The sequence below is a fragment of the Danio rerio genome, chromosome 11 (genome assembly GCF_052040795.2).
Source record: "Danio rerio strain M-AB ecotype USA chromosome 11, GRCz13ab, whole genome shotgun sequence".
NCBI classification, from domain to species: domain Eukaryota; kingdom Metazoa; phylum Chordata; class Actinopteri; order Cypriniformes; family Danionidae; genus Danio; species Danio rerio.
In genome coordinates this window covers 5,791,493-5,807,500 of record NC_141031.1, presented here as the reverse complement: position 1 = coordinate 5,807,500, position 16,008 = coordinate 5,791,493, and the positions used below count along the sequence as shown (strand labels likewise).

Genomic DNA, 16,008 nt, shown 5'->3' with positions numbered 1-16,008 from the left:
TGTGGGTGTGGAGGCTAATAAGTTATTTAATAGAAGTACAAGTGACTCTTAGCAAAAAAGATGTAAAAAAATTGATTAAGGAGTTGTCAACAAAGCACAGGCCTGCCATCTTAAGGGCAGACATCTATAAAATATACAACAGCGAGTTGGGAAGGGAAGAGAGTTTGAGTAGAAAAGAAGATGTCATTATTAGCCCAACACCTTAATTAAAAATTAAAAATCACTAAATGGGTAAATGTAAATATTGTGGTCAGGCAAAAACATAACGCATGCATTAATAATAATTTAGAAAAAACATCCGCTCCCAGTTTAAAATTCCCAAAGCCCACTTTTTCAGATATCTGCAGGTACATGACTTTACATGTAAGAATTTTCCCTCTTTTCCTGCCCTCCCTGAACAAAATCCTATTGATCAACTTTTTCCCGATGATGCAGAACAAAGTAGAACCATTTCAGGTTTATATAAGCTTGCATTATTATCATCTACTTCTAGATCTACACAAAGAGACTCCTGGCAACTAGACCTTAATATTAGTTTGACAGACGAGGACTGGAGTGAGGCTATACATAGAATCTATAGATCTCCTATTCGTGCTAGACATAGCCTTATTCAATTTAAAGTGGTACATAGACATCATCTTTCCAAGGCCAAGCTGGCAAGGATGTATTCCTCTGTTGTGCAAATCCCTTAACTGACATATTTGGTATTGTATATGAAAATAACAATCTGTCAAAAAGTGAATTAGACTGCATTGCCTTTACTTCTCTTTTAGCAAGACGCTTGATTCTAATCAATTGGAAACAATCATTTCTCCCTTCTTTCAAACAGTGGGCCAATGATATGTTGCATTTCCTTAGTTTGGAAAAAATAAGACTCAGTTTAAATGGTTCCGGGTCCAGGTTCCTTGGCTCTAAAGGTCAAACGACAAAAAATAAGGTCAAGAATCTTGGTGTGACTCTGGAGTCAGATCTGAGTTTCAACAGTCATGTCAAAGCAGTCAGTAAATCAGCATACTATCATCTCAAAAACATAGCAAGAATCAGATGCTTTGTTTCCAGTGAAGACTTAGAGAAACTTGTTCATGCTTTTATCAGCAGCAGGGTGGATTACTGTAACGGCCTCCTCACTGGCTTTCCCAAAAAGACAGTCAGACAGTTACAGCTCATCCAGAATGCTGCAGCCAGAATTCTGACCAGAAGCAGGAAATCAGAGCACATCACACCTGTCCTCAGGTCTTTACACTGGCTGCCAGTTACATTCAGAATAGAGTTTAAAGTATTATTACTGGTCAATAAATCACTAAATGGCCTAGGACCTCAATACATTACAGATATGCTCACTGAATACAAACCTAACAGATCACTCAGATCTTTAGGATCATATAAACTAGAAGTTCCAAGAGTTCAGTCAAAGCAGGGTGAATCTGCCTTCAGCCACTATGCTCCTCACTGCTGGAATCAGCTTCCAGAAATGATCAGATGTGCTCCAACATTAGGCACATTCAAATCAAGACTGAAAACACATCTGTTTAGCTGTGCCTTTACTGAATGAGCACTGTGCTGCGTCCGACAGATTGCACTATTATGTTTTTCGTTTTCTTTTTCATTCTTTTATAGCCATAGCCTATTTTAACTCATTTTAACTTGTTTTTATCTGTTTTTAATAATTTTTATTGTCTGCATTTTATGTTCCTAAACTTGTCTTTTTTTATTCCTGTTTATGTAAAGCACTTTGAATTGCCACTGTGTATGAAATGTGCTATATAAATAAACTTGCCTTGCCTTGCCTTGCCAGGTTCACTGCCATGTGGCGTCCTTTCATAAACTATTTCCAAAGCTAAATTTAACTGTAAGTGGACAAAATGATGCTGAAGCTGTCAGGTTTTGCTTGTACTGATGCTGTCTTCATTTTATTTATTATTATTTTTTGTCTTTGTTGGTATGTACACAATGTTAAAGCACTATGTGTATATTTATGTTGTGTTGTTAGTTATGCCGATTAATGTATGTTTTTTGACTACTTAAATAAAATAAGGAAAAAAAAAACATCCGGCATCCAAAGCATCTTTGGAGAAAACATTGCTGTATGTTGCAAATATTTAGTGAAAACAAAAATTTAGTGCAATTATAAAATGTATTAAAGAGAGTGATTTAGTCAAAAGGATTGATTGATTGATTGATTGATTGATTGATTGACTGACTGATTGATTGACTGCCTGACTGACTGACTGACTGACTGACTGACTGACTGAATGACTGACTGACGGGCGGGCGGGTGGACGGACGGACGGACGGACGGACAGACTGACTGGTTGGTTGGTTTGTTGGTTGGTTGATTAATTGATTGGCTGGCTAATTGATTGATTGATTTATTGATTGATTGTGCACAGCAAAATCCTCTGAGTAATTACTTAATTAATCCTTTTATTGTCTCATTAATGTTAACTCTGCTGCTGAGTAACTTTTACTTAATTTAGAGAGGAACAAATACACTTATCTGAGTATATTTTACTCTGAGGATTTTGCTGTTAGCTGATTACACTCCAGTCCAGTTGGTGTGGGTAATGCACCTAAAGTTGGTTTGCCAGCTTGTGAATCATAGGTTAACATCTTTTATAATCTGACTCGGGACAGACTATCAGACTAAATAAGAATAACATGAATTTTGTATGATCCCTCTTATTTTGCTCAACTATTTATGCAGACCTTCAAGCTCAACTCTATGCACTCTAATACACATGCAACACTCCTTAGCTTGTCTAAATTCACTGTAAACCTTGATTTACTATTTTGTTTTTTTTCAAGAGTTCACACTTAGCTGATGATTGATAATAAAGCTTGTTTGGCGTGATGTCCCGGGAGAGAGCCCTGAGCTTTTTAGGTCCGCGAGCCCTGGGCTCCCTCCCGTTGCAAGGAGAGAGGGGAGTTTGAGCTCAGGTAGATCTCAATGACTCCCCCTCCTGCTTATTGTAGCCAAGTGTCAGATATGGATACTGAGAAGGTGTACTCAGAGTTTGGCTAAAATATTTTGGATTAATTGTTTAGGGTGCTTGTTTTTGAACTGTGGGAGGAAACCGGAGGACCCGGGGAAACCCCACGCAATCATGGGGAGAACGAGCAAAACTCCACATAGAAATGTCGCCTGGTTTGGAAGGGAATTAAAGCAGGGGCACACTTGCTGTGAGGCAACAGCGCTAATCACTGGCCACCGTGTCGCCCGTTTGAAAGAAGGGAAAGTAGGGTTGGGGGGGCGGGAAGATATTGAGATGAGAAAAGTGTGGTTATTTTTAGTGAGTTAAGGATCATCTGATAGGATAACTAGTCTAGTCATTAACTAAAATTGGAACAGCTGTGAACTGTGAGGGAGCTGTAGGTGAAGACATGGAGGCGGATTGAATCCAAAAGCTGGAGGTTTATTAAACAAACAACTAGCATCAAACAATAGGCAGAATCGTGATCATGAACCAGGCAACGACAAGCAAACAAAGAGGCAATCCGAAAAGGCAAACAAGGCAGAGTCCAAATCCAAAAACAGTAGTCAAAAGAGCAGGCAAAAAGGTCATAACACAATGACAGAAATAGCAGTAGGAAAATGCTTAGTCGGCAGTGAAACTGGCAATATTGCGCAATGAACACACATAAGCAGTGTGCTTATATATGGTGGCTACCAGGAAGTACCACAGAGGACGTACCCAGTCAATATTCGGGAGAGAGCTCCCTCTGGTGGGCGGATGAATGGTAATCTGCCATATTCGTTACATGAACAATCATAAGCATGTGATCCTCTCGAAATTTGTTTATAAATAAACGTCACAAAGACACAGTTAAATGTGAGGTCATATTTCAATCATTTCAGTGCCCGCAGAAAGTCTGCATGCTCCAAATTTACTGCAAATGTGACTGTAAAATTGCTATGAACATTTGCTCAGGTATAAAATGCATTCATTTACCCGCATCTCTGTCCTCAGATGGCGCTCCCTGGGGTTCTTGAGACACTGGCGGATCTTCTGGGTCTGCATCCACACCAGTCTCCTCTGCCACACGCAGAAAGATCTAAAATATACAGGCAGAGCTAGTTACTACTCTTTGGCACAGCCCATTCTGCTTTCACGTGGTAGATGGCCATACTTTGTTACAACAGCAGCCGTAAGAATTACTAGCACTCATGTTAAATTTGAATTATTTAAAAAATATTTACCAATTGTTGCATAATGGAACACACTGGTAAACATAATCATTTTAAAACTAATTTTAATAACTTTTGTCTTTGCCATGATGACATATTTTACTAGTTATTTTGCAAGACATTAGGTTTCAGTCTAAAGTGCAATTTAAAAACTTATTATAACTAGGTAAGTTAGGATAATTAGGCAGGTAGCTGGATAACAAAGCTTTGTTCTGTAGGAAAACAAAATCATAAGGGAGCTAATATACGGGATCAGGCCATATCCTGAGCTGCTGCTGTGCTGGTGGTCATGGGGGAGTGGAGAGCATGAGACTGATTCCACTGACGCTCCAGGGACAGACGAGTCTTCGCTGAGGCCAGCTTCCAGCCTCCACTGCTGAGACTGCAGCTCTGCACAAGACTTTTGGCCAGCAGAGAAATTAAAATGGTCGTGCCCAACTGAGTCTGGTTTCTCTTAAGGTTTTTTTTCTTCACTCTCCTATCGGTGAAGTTTTTTTTCCCTCTCCACTGTCGCTACTGGCTTGCATGGTTGAGGATCGGTAGAGCTGTGCATCGATGAATTTGCTCTTCAGTGTTTGGACTCTCAGTAGTGATTTTAAACCACACTGAACTGAGCTAAACTGAACTGAACTGAACTTAAACACTAAAAACTGAACTACAAAAAAAAAAAACTGGTTTGTACAGGCAAACCTAAAAAAATAAGACTTTCTCCAGAAGAAAAAACATTATAGGAATTACTGTGAAAAATTGCCTTGGTCTTGGTCTGCATTTCTTGAAAAATATTTTAAAAAGAACAAATATTTTACAGGCGGGCTAATATTTTTGACTTTAACTGTCTTACCTCCTCTAGCGTGGTGTCTGACAACCCGTAGCTGACCACACCAAACTCGCCCTGCCGTTTGTCAAGTTCATTCAAGAACAGAGCAAGAGTGCCATCCTCTGATGCAGCATTGGGCAGGTTGATGACAGCCTCCCGGCCTATGTCCTCCACCAGCTGAGCATCAGGAACATACTGCTGTGCAAGAGCCATTAGAGCTGCAACATCTAAGACAGGAAAGAGCCTTTACTTAGGACACTTAGGTCTAATGTATACCGTATACATATACAGTTGAAGTCAATAATTCTGATTTCAACTGTTTATGTATACTGTTTACATTAGCCCCCCTGTAAAATTTTCCCCCAATTTCTGTTTAACGGAGAGATTTATTCAACACATTTCTAAACATAATAGATTTAATAACTCATTTCTAATAACTGGTTTATTTTATCTTTGCCATGATGACAGTAAATAATATTTAACTAGATATTTCTATTTAACATTGTTTAACAAGACACTTCTATACAGCTTGACTTGACATTTAAAGGCTTAACTAGGTTAATTAGGTTAACTAGGCAGGTTAGGGTAATTAGGCAAGTTATTGTATAATGATGGTTTGTTCTGTAGACTCTCAACAAAATATATATGTCACAATTACCAGCGGTCATTTCCCATAAGATCGCTGGTTTGCACCTACAAATACCATGGACTACAAATCCGCCATTTCTGGACTACATATTCACACATGCACTCCGGTCACACTCACACATGCTTCCTCATCTAGACTGATTACATTCGCACACCTGAGGACTTTCAGAGACTGATTAACACACACTATTTAAGCCACACATTCACCCCTTCAGTTTGCCGAGTCTTGTTCACTGTTAAGTAGCATTACAACGTGTTTTCCCAGTCTTGTTATCTTGTGTACTGACCGTTAGCCTTGTTAGCCTCTTTGCCTGCCTTTCTGACCTCTAGCCTGTATTCGGCTGTGATTCTGGACTGTCTCCAAATACCTGTTTGCACCTGTGTTGACCATCGCTTGCCTGACTTTGAATAAACCTGCATTTGGATGTTACCTGAGTTGTTGGTGTTACTCCTCGACGTTACATATAGCTTAAAGGGGCTAATAATAGCCCTTAAAATGATGTTTGAAAAATGTAAAACTGCTTTATTTTAGCTGAAATAAAACAAGTAAGTCTTTCTCCAGAAGAAAAAATATTATCAGAACATACTGTGAAAATTTTCTTTCTCTGTTAAACATCATTTGGGAAATATTTAAAAAAGAAAATCAAAATCAAAAATTGGAGCTAATAATTCTGACTCCAACTGTTTATAAACAGTATGGAATTCTACAATAGAAACTTAAGACATGTGATGGAAACATTCCTAGCTATACTAACCAAATCCATTCTCTTCACTCCCCAGGCCCGTGTCATCACTCACAGAGGAATCACTGTCCTGAAACACAGACACCAGGTGATGTTATGCTGGAGAGCACAGTGTCTGAATAAAAGGTGGTAGGGCGATTATAAACTGATGAAAAGTAATTACACTAAATGTAAAATTAATATTTGTGGCCACTCAATAAATGTAAAAATTCTTCAATTGTAATTTTGTGTGTTAAAATGACAGCAAAGACTGCAACTGTTGAGCATGTTTACAGAGTGAAGAAAAGTGTTACACACATTCATTTTACAGTGTTTTCAGCATAAAAGCGCCCTATGTAACAGTAAAAGCTTCTGACAATCCCTGTACCGATTTTAACAAGCATTTTGGGAACATTCACTCATATTTTACAGAATGTATAGCTTTCCCCCAAAATAAAGATTTCTAAAGTGCATCATTAAATAAAACATATTTTACTTTAAAATATTTGTATTTAGGTAGCACAATCGCCTCACAGCAAGAAGGTTGCTGGTTCAAGCCCCGGCTGAGGCATTTTCTGGAGTTTGCATGTTCTCCCTGTGTTTGTGTGGGTTTCCTCCGCGTGCTCCGGTTTCCCCCACAAGTCTAAAAACGTGGTACAGGTGAATTGGGTGAGCTTAATTGACCGTAGTGTATGTGTGTGAATGAGTGTGTGTGGATGTTTCCCATTGATGGGTTGCAGCTGGAAGGGCATCCGCTGCATAAAACATGTGCTGGATAAGTTGGCGGTTCATTCCACTGTGGCAACTCCTGATTAATAAAGGTTCTAAGCCGAAAATAACATTAATGAAAAGTCTTAGTTTTATACCCAGACATTAAAAAACGAATATATTTAAGAGCAGTAATCACAATACCGTGAAACTGTGATGTTTTTATTCAAGTTTATCATACCGACAGAATCTATGCCTGTTTGGTTGTGAGACGCAGTTTGGACAAAGTTGTCTGCGATTCTTCCTATTGTAAAGTCATGCAGTGAAAAACCTCCTGTCGCTGATCCATCTTGCAGTGTAAACAAAGAAGTAAGAAAGAAGTATGAAAACGCTACCCAGGATAGTCATGCAGTGTGAAAACATCTGTGACATGACAACTTTAAAAAATTGCGCAGTCTGAACTCGGCATAAGGTGGCAATTATGTGATTTTTTTGCTGTGTTTAATATGTTTGAATAGTTTACCTCAGAGCTTGAAAATAAAATAGTAAACATGAACGTCAGAACTGTGCAAACAAACAACCTCTGTCACTTAGCTTGTACTTTTAATAATGTTAATGAAGTGAATCTTTCCTTCGGCTTAGTCCTATTATTAATCTGGGGTCACCACAGTGGAATGAACCACCAACTATTCCAGCATAAGTTTTACGCAGCGGATGTGCTTCACAGTACTGGGAAACATCCATTCACACTCATACACTACGGCCAATTTAGCTTATTCAATTCACCTATGGCGCTTGTGTTTGGACTGTTGGGGGAAACCGGAGCACCCGGAGGAAACCCACGGCAACTTTAGGAGAACATGCAAACTCCACAGCCCGTTAGGACTCAAACTAGTGACCTTCTTGCTGTGAGGCAAGCCACAGTATCGCCCCTAATGAAGTGTAAAATTAACTAAATAGATTATAAAACTGTCTATGTCATTGGCGGTGCTGTGGAATATTCTGTGTAACTGAATAATAATTCTGTGTAACTGACTCTGATAATTAAAAGTTTCTGTCATGTTGCATCTGGTACAGACAGTCAAATTGCCTGTCGCTGGAATATTGTCATATTGCATGTTTTCAGTATAAAGCATTAGTATAAAGCCCTGTCTGTAAAGTGATGGACAAAAGTCAAGGTACTCAATGGGGAAATGGAGAATAGGGATGTGATTTATTTGCCTCATCTTACTTTGGGACTTGCAGCTGAAGGGATTTTGCCACTGCTGGTGTTGCTGGGTGTCCTATGCATCTCTCTCTTCACCAGCGTTAGGTAGTATCCTGTACCAAGACGTGCTTTGAGGAACAGTGGCGTTCCACAGCAGCACAGTTTTCCCTGGGAAATGATTGCAATGCGATCACCGAGGAGATCAGCCTCGTCCATGTAATGTGTGGACAGAATGATGGTGCGACCTAAAATGCAAACAATTTTAAGTCTGACAGTAGAAACCAATAGATTTAAGACATTTTTCATAAGGTAAAACTTTAAAAGACCTTCACGGTATTTAAGCAAAAGGTCCCAAATCCCACGGCGTGAGTAAGGGTCCACACCAGCTGTGGGCTCATCCAAAACCACAACCTTCGACCCACCTATGAAAGCAATTGCTACCGACAGTTTCCTCTGCATGCCACCTGCCAAGAAAGACAAAATACATCCAATTAAATTCTGGAGGTTACACTTTAGAGAACACCAACATAAGGATCTGAAATATATTTTGGACTGGACCACAAAACCTTAAGTCAACTTTTTAAAAGTGAGATTTACATAATCTGAAAGCTAAGATACAACTATTGACTGTACAACTCTTGGTTAATATGTCTAGAAGTCAAAATCATGAGAAATTCACCTTCAAATTTGTCCAAATTAAGCTCTTAGCAATGGATATTATTCATTAAAAGATAAGTTTTGATAAATTTCAGTTGTAAATGTACAAAACATCTCAATGGAACATGATCTTTACTTAATATCCTAATGATTTTTGGCACACAAATCCATCATTTTAACCCACACAATGTATTTTTGGTTTCTGCCAAAAGATATCCGTGCAACATAAGACTGCTTTTGTGCTCCAGGGTCACATTTGTCATAATACCTGAAAGGTTTTTGGTCTGCTCAAATCGTTTATGTTGCAAGCCCACATCCTCCAGAAGGGAATTCATCTCTTTGTTCACCTCCTCCAAGCTCATGCCCTTCATTCGACCATAAAACCACACATGCTCCTCCACTGTAAGACTTAAGCAACATACAAGAGAACACCATTTATTTTACACATAGAAATAAGTACAGAAAGTATGAGCTTATCTAATATAGCAACACAAAATGTACTATAACAAATTGCAATAAAGAACTGCAATGGTATCATGTAAATAATGTTGATTTTTTAATATTTATTATATCATTCATTCATTCGGTTTGCTTCAACTTAGTCCCTTAATTATTAGGGGTCGCCACAGCGGAATGAACAGCCAACTACTCCAGCATATGTTTTTACACAGTGGATCTTCCGGCCTTCCAGTACTGGGAAAACACCAATACACAGCCGGGACTCGAATCAGCGACCTTCTTGCTGTGAGGCAACAGTGAGCCACCTTGCTGCCTATATTATTCATTCATTCATTCATTCATTTTCTTTTCGGCTTAGTCCTTTTATTAATCTTGGGTCACCACAGCGGAATGAACCGCCAACTTATCCAGTTTATGTTTTACACAGCAGATGCCCTTCCAGCTGCAACCCATCACTGGGAAACATCCATACACACTCATTCACACACATACACTACGAAAAATTTAGCCTACCCAATTTAAATTCACCTATACCGCTTGTCTTTGAACTGTGGGGGAAACCCTGGGAGCAGCCAGAGAAAACCGACCCACTGCGCCACCGTGTTGCCCAATATATTATATTATATTATATTATATTATATTATATTATATTATATTATATTATATTATATTATATTATATTATATTATATTATATTATATTATATTATATTACATTATATGTTATTATATTATATTATATTATATTACATTATATGTTATTTTATTATATTATATTATATTATATTATATGTTATTATATTATATTATATTATATGTTATTATATTATATTATATTATATTATATTATATTATATTACATTATATTATATTTTATATTATATTATATTATATTATATTATATTACATTACATTATATTATATTATATGTTATTATATTATATTATATTATATTATATTATATTATATTGTATTATATTATATTATATTATATGTTATTATATTATATTATATTATATTATATTATATTATATTATATTATATTGTATTATATTATATTATATTATATTATATTATATGTTATTATATTATATTATATTATATTATATTATATTATATTATATTATATCATATGTTATTATATTATATTATATTATATTATATTATATTATCAGTAAAGGTATGATATAACAATGCCAACATAAGTGGTTCTCTAAGCCAAATTCCCAAAGTACATGTTAAATTATCATGATACCACTTTCTTTGCTTTTTAAGTCCACTGGTGCCCTACATGTCAAAGAGGACATTGTGCTGGGGACAAACACCCAGAGTCCTGCGGATGATGTCCATATCTGAGCGAATGTCCATTCCCTTCACGAATATGGTACCAGCGGTAGGAGGAAACAATCCTGTTAGAATGGACCTGTGAGTCAAATCATGAAGTATTGAATGAGTTGCAGTAGTTAGAGCTTGACAAAAACAAATGAAATAATATATATTTGCTATGCTTCACTTTTTAGCTCTCACATTGTTGTTGTCTTGCCAGCTCCATTGTGACCCAGAAAAGATGTTATTTGGCCCTCGTAGAACTTTATGTTAAGATGATTAACAGCAAGCTTGGCCCCCTTTTTATAAATCTTGACTAAGTTTCTTATAGAAACTCCCAGAATGAGATTTGTTGGCTCAGCTTCAATCCGGGCTGCAATTAGGGATTGGAATTATTGTAAATATTAAATCAAAAACATGATGCACAAATCTAATCACCCAACAGCATTAATTCAAATATTCTGAGCAAAAACACACACTAAAAACTTCTGTATAACAAACACAGGGGGATTTTAGTAGTTTGATGCCCTTACCATCTTGTTCTTCTCTAGGTGCTGGAGGAATGGGTAACCCCAACTCTAAGGGAACCCCACCCCAGTAATTCAGCTGGAAGATAAAATACCAAGGTCTGGGAATGCCATACTGCCCTGGAATACAATATTATTGCACAGTTTTTACACACAGGCTAATTCAACCATGGTAACAGGCATGAACATCTGCAGCGTGTTAAAAAAGTATTGAACACATCACCATTTTTCTCAGAAAACATATTTTTTTATAGATTCTGTTGACTTCATTCATACAAAGAAAAGAATCAACTAATTTCTTTGTTTGTAATTTGTTTAGAAATTAAGGTATGTGTAAAAGTATCGAACACATGATGAAACCAGGAGTAAAATAGGCAGTGAAAGCCTGTGGATATTCAGCCCCTCATCAGAAGGGGATGGACATGTTCAGCAACAATACTCAGGTAGGCTGTGGTGTTGACATAATGCTCAATTGGTATTAATGGGCCTAAAGCAGTGTTTCTCAACTGGTGGGTCGTGACCCAAAAGTGGGTCGCAGGAACATTTTCAGTGGGTCGCGGAGTGTGTAGTCAAAAAAACAACAAAAATTTTATTTTTTACTTATTTTGCTTATATCAGACTTTTATTTTGAAATCTGTGTGTGACAACTGAACTTTACTATAATTTGATGCATTTTGTTAAATGACAGCAATAAAGTATTGTTTATTGTAAGCCTTGGTGATTTTCTTATGATTTATCTGTCACTACTTGTGCATGTTAACAAATAAATACAAATAAATTATAATTGCTAAAATTATATTATAGTTCCAAAAATTTGGGTCGCTGATGACTATGGACCTGATGACTATATACAAATGTGGGTCCCATGGCCAAACTAGTTGAGAAATGTGCCAAGAAAATATCCGCCGCACTATTACACCACCACCACCAGCCTGAACCATTGATACAAGGGAGGATGGATGCATGCTTTCATGTTATTAATGCCAAATTCTGACCCTATCATCCGATTGTCACAGCAGAAATCGAGAATCATTAGACCAGGCAATGTTTTTCCAATCTTCTATTGTCCAATTTTGGTGAGCCTGTGTGAATTGAAGCCTCTGTTCTTAGCTGACCGTAGTGGCACATGGTGTGGTCTTCTGCTTCTGTAGCCTATCCGCAACAAGATTCTTGTGTTGTGTGTTCAGAGATGCTCTTCTGCATATCTCGGTTGTAACGAGTGGTTATTTGAGTTACTGTTGCCTTTCTATCAGCTGGAACCAGTCTGGCCATTCTCCTCTGACCTCTGGCATCAACAAGGCATTTGCGCCGATAGAACTGAGATATTTTCTCTTTATTGGACCATTCTCTGTAAACCCTAGTTATGGTTGTGCAGGAAAATCCCAGTAGATCAGCAGTTTCTGAAATACTCAGACCAGCCTTTCTGGCACTAACAACCATGCCATGTTCAAAGTCACTTAAATCCCCTTTTTTCCCCATTCTGATGCTTGGTTTGATCTGCAGCAGATTGTCTAGACCAGGGGTCTCAAACTCAATTTACCTGGGGGCCGCAGGAGGCAAAGTCTGGGTGAGGCTGGGCCGCATAAGGGATTTCACACAAAAAAAGTCCTCAAATGTCATTATTAACAGTTTTAATTATTTCTTCTGAACATGAAGTGTCCTGAACATTAATAGAACATTGAGTGAAGATTATGAACAGTTCTTCTGAACATGGCATCTTTTGCCTACTTCTTGCTGCCAGAGACTTGACAGCGCTTCTTCTCACAAATCTGAACCACATTTGGCTTTAGAGCAATGTACTTTTAGACGTACGTTTAGAGCTGTACTTTGACTTATTGAAGTCCTAGGGAAAAAAGTGGGGGAACTCACTCAAAACTTCCATTCCCTCACCTAAAAAAAGGCATATATATATGTATAAATAAAACACCCCCACCCCACTGCAGTCACATCAGTCTGTACCAGTCTGTATCTACCTATAATATCAATATATATAAGATGCAGGGCAGGCACGGGCACACATAGGGCTCAACCTGTGCAGTGCACATGCCCTTTTTAGTCTTGCATAGAAAGTGCCCTTTCAAAATGATCAAAAGTGCCCCCGCGACGCGACACACCCTCGGTCCCGCCCTTCAGTACGCGCGCGATAACATCGCTCTTGAGTACGCGCGCGACAACACAGCTGATCAGAACGCGCACGACAACGCGCATTGAGTGTCAAGCGCGCTGTGTACGGATAGAATCAGCGGAGCGGGGAGCGCTCTCTCTCCCCGCTCCGCTGATTCTGTCAGAGTACAGCGGTCAGCGCGGGCCACAAAATATTGCACTGAGGGCCGCAAATGGCCCGCGGGCCGCGAGTTTGAGACCCCTGGTCTAGACCATATCTACATGCCATCTGATTGGCTGATTAAAAAATTTGCGATAACAAGTAGTTGGACAGGTGTACCTAAAAAACGGCCGGTGAGTGTATGTGTATATTTAAAAAAAATCACAATATTAGTGTTTTACATTAGAGCATTAGAGCACTGCTTCTTTCCAAAACACAAACATAATCCTACCAACACAAATCCCTTGTTCACAGCAATTGATGAATCCCCAAAATCCACATTAAGACATCAAAAAGAGACACAGTTGGAATTATATATGTCTGACTTTGCAATTTGTCACAGGAGGATGCGTTACCTGGAAAGACAGCTTCAATGTACCAAGTGGCCAGTGCATAGATTAGAGCATCTGCATACAGCATCATGATGGAGGTGTTGAAGCTGTAGGTGTCTCCCTCCATGGGGCTAGATTTCAAGTTAAACCACTGGATCCCCACACCCTGCTCTTCATACTGAGAGAAATACTCACAGCCAAAACCAAAGGCCACCGGAGACAGGAAGCTCTACGAGAAAACAAGCATTTCATTTAGACAAATGTATTGCAGGATTAATTCAGATAGTGATTTCATGTTTTCACATCCTAACACTTCACATTTCTTATGCTGTGTTCACACCAGACGCGGAACGCACGGATAAATCGCGCTATTTGCGCATAAATAGTCGGGTGAACATTTGAGGTTACTCGCTTCATTTACGCGCCAAACCCTGCTTCATTCGCGTGTCAAATTCACTTCAAAACAGACGCGGATTCGCGTGATGGGCAGGGCTTCTGTCTGCCCTGTGACTCTAGCTTCATAGCTAAATGGCTAACATGGATTTTATGAAGAAAATAACAGTGTTTATGGGCTTTAGGAAGGATGATAAACAGCGCCGATATGTTTAGAGCTGTGTTTGAGTCCACTACATCCTTTCAGAGGTGCATCCAGCTCTTTAAGCTCATAGAATCCTCCAGATACTGAACCTGGCTGATGGAGGTTTTTAGCGGTGCTTCTGACTGAGCCCAGCCCAGTTTGATGACCTTCTTGTCGGTGTCTGCTGGGGGATTTCCCCTGGGACACTGACAACAGGCGATACATCACAATCCCGCCCCCACACGAGCAAGCTCCTGATTGGTTAACGCGGCGCGAATGTCCGCTGAAGTTCAGATTTTCGAACGCAAGCGAAACGCGCATTAAGCGCGTCAAACGTGCAAAACGCTCAATTCGCGCCACGCCATTCGCGGTATGCGCACTGCGCAATTCTCATCATTCGCGCCGCGCCATTTACACGTATCGCGCCGCAGGATGTCTATTATTGCGTTTGCATTGAGTTAACATGTAAATCACTCGCGCTTCACGCATGTGCCGCGTCTGGTGTGAACGCAGCATTACAGTTGAAGTCACAATTATTATCCCTCCAGTGTTTTTTTTTTTCTTTTTCAAATATTTGCCAAATTATATTTAACAGAGCATGGCAGTTTTCACAGTAATATTTTTTCTTTGGATTAAAGTTTTATTTCGGGTAAAATAAAAGCAGTTTTTAATAGTTCTAAACCATTTTAAGGTCAATATTTTGAGCTCCACTAAGCAATTTTTTTCGATTGTCTACAGAACAAACCATCCTTAAGCTGCGGTCACACTGGACTTTTCTGCCCATAGACTTCCATTCATACGCACGTGATCGCGTTAGAGCGAAAACGCAAGGTCATGTGGCAGGTTTGGCAGTTCGCTGCATTGGAATGTTTAATCTTGGTGAACTCTGACCTGCAAAATCACATCATATGATTGCGTGAGACCAATCGAGGATCAAAACATGACCTCCCTAAACAGAAATTTAAAACATGGACCAATCGTTCGCTTTTTTGATGTGTAATCATCTTGTTTAATCCTGCTTCTTTTCGCAGCACTGTACGACAGAATTTTGCAAGCTCAAACTCTAGTGTGACTGCGGCATCATACAATGACTTGCCTAATTAACCCAATTAAGTCTTTAAAAGTCCCATGAAGTGCTTTTAAATATACATTTTTATTCGACGTTTGACGTAATCTCAACCGAAATATGATGAGAGGGTGGAACAATGTAGCTCCTCCCCTTTAAAAAAAATAGTGTTTTGTTTTGAGCTGATGGTTGAACTCAAGTGCATTGAAATGAAAAGCAAATGAGAAGCGTCTTGAAGGGGGCGGGCCATGTCAGATACTAGAGAGCATTTGATTTGTTATGATGTGATGATAGTCTGTAGTGTGAGACAAAGACTATATGATACACAAGACGTGTCACTCGTACACTTTTGAATGGGAAAAAGTGAATCTGTCAATATGGCGAATGAAGCCCCGCCTTCTAGCATAGGAGCCAATCAGCAATCACTTTAGAATGATAATTATTCGGGGGAGGG

The 16,008-nt window shown here is 38.8% G+C and overlaps 1 protein-coding gene across 1 annotated transcript in view; it reads right to left on the bottom strand.

Annotated features, from left to right (window-relative positions):
- Positions 1–16,008, bottom strand: part of abca7 (ATP binding cassette subfamily A member 7) — a 67,636-nt gene that overhangs the window by 26,219 nt on the left and 25,409 nt on the right. The window contains 10 exon segments of the mRNA NM_001443438.1: positions 3,951–4,053; positions 5,028–5,230; positions 6,407–6,464; positions 8,313–8,533; positions 8,615–8,752; positions 9,214–9,353; positions 10,695–10,826; positions 10,931–11,102; positions 11,263–11,376; positions 13,936–14,140. Coding sequence (NP_001430367.1) covers positions 3,951–4,053; positions 5,028–5,230; positions 6,407–6,464; positions 8,313–8,533; positions 8,615–8,752; positions 9,214–9,353; positions 10,695–10,826; positions 10,931–11,102; positions 11,263–11,376; positions 13,936–14,140 — 1,486 coding nt within the window.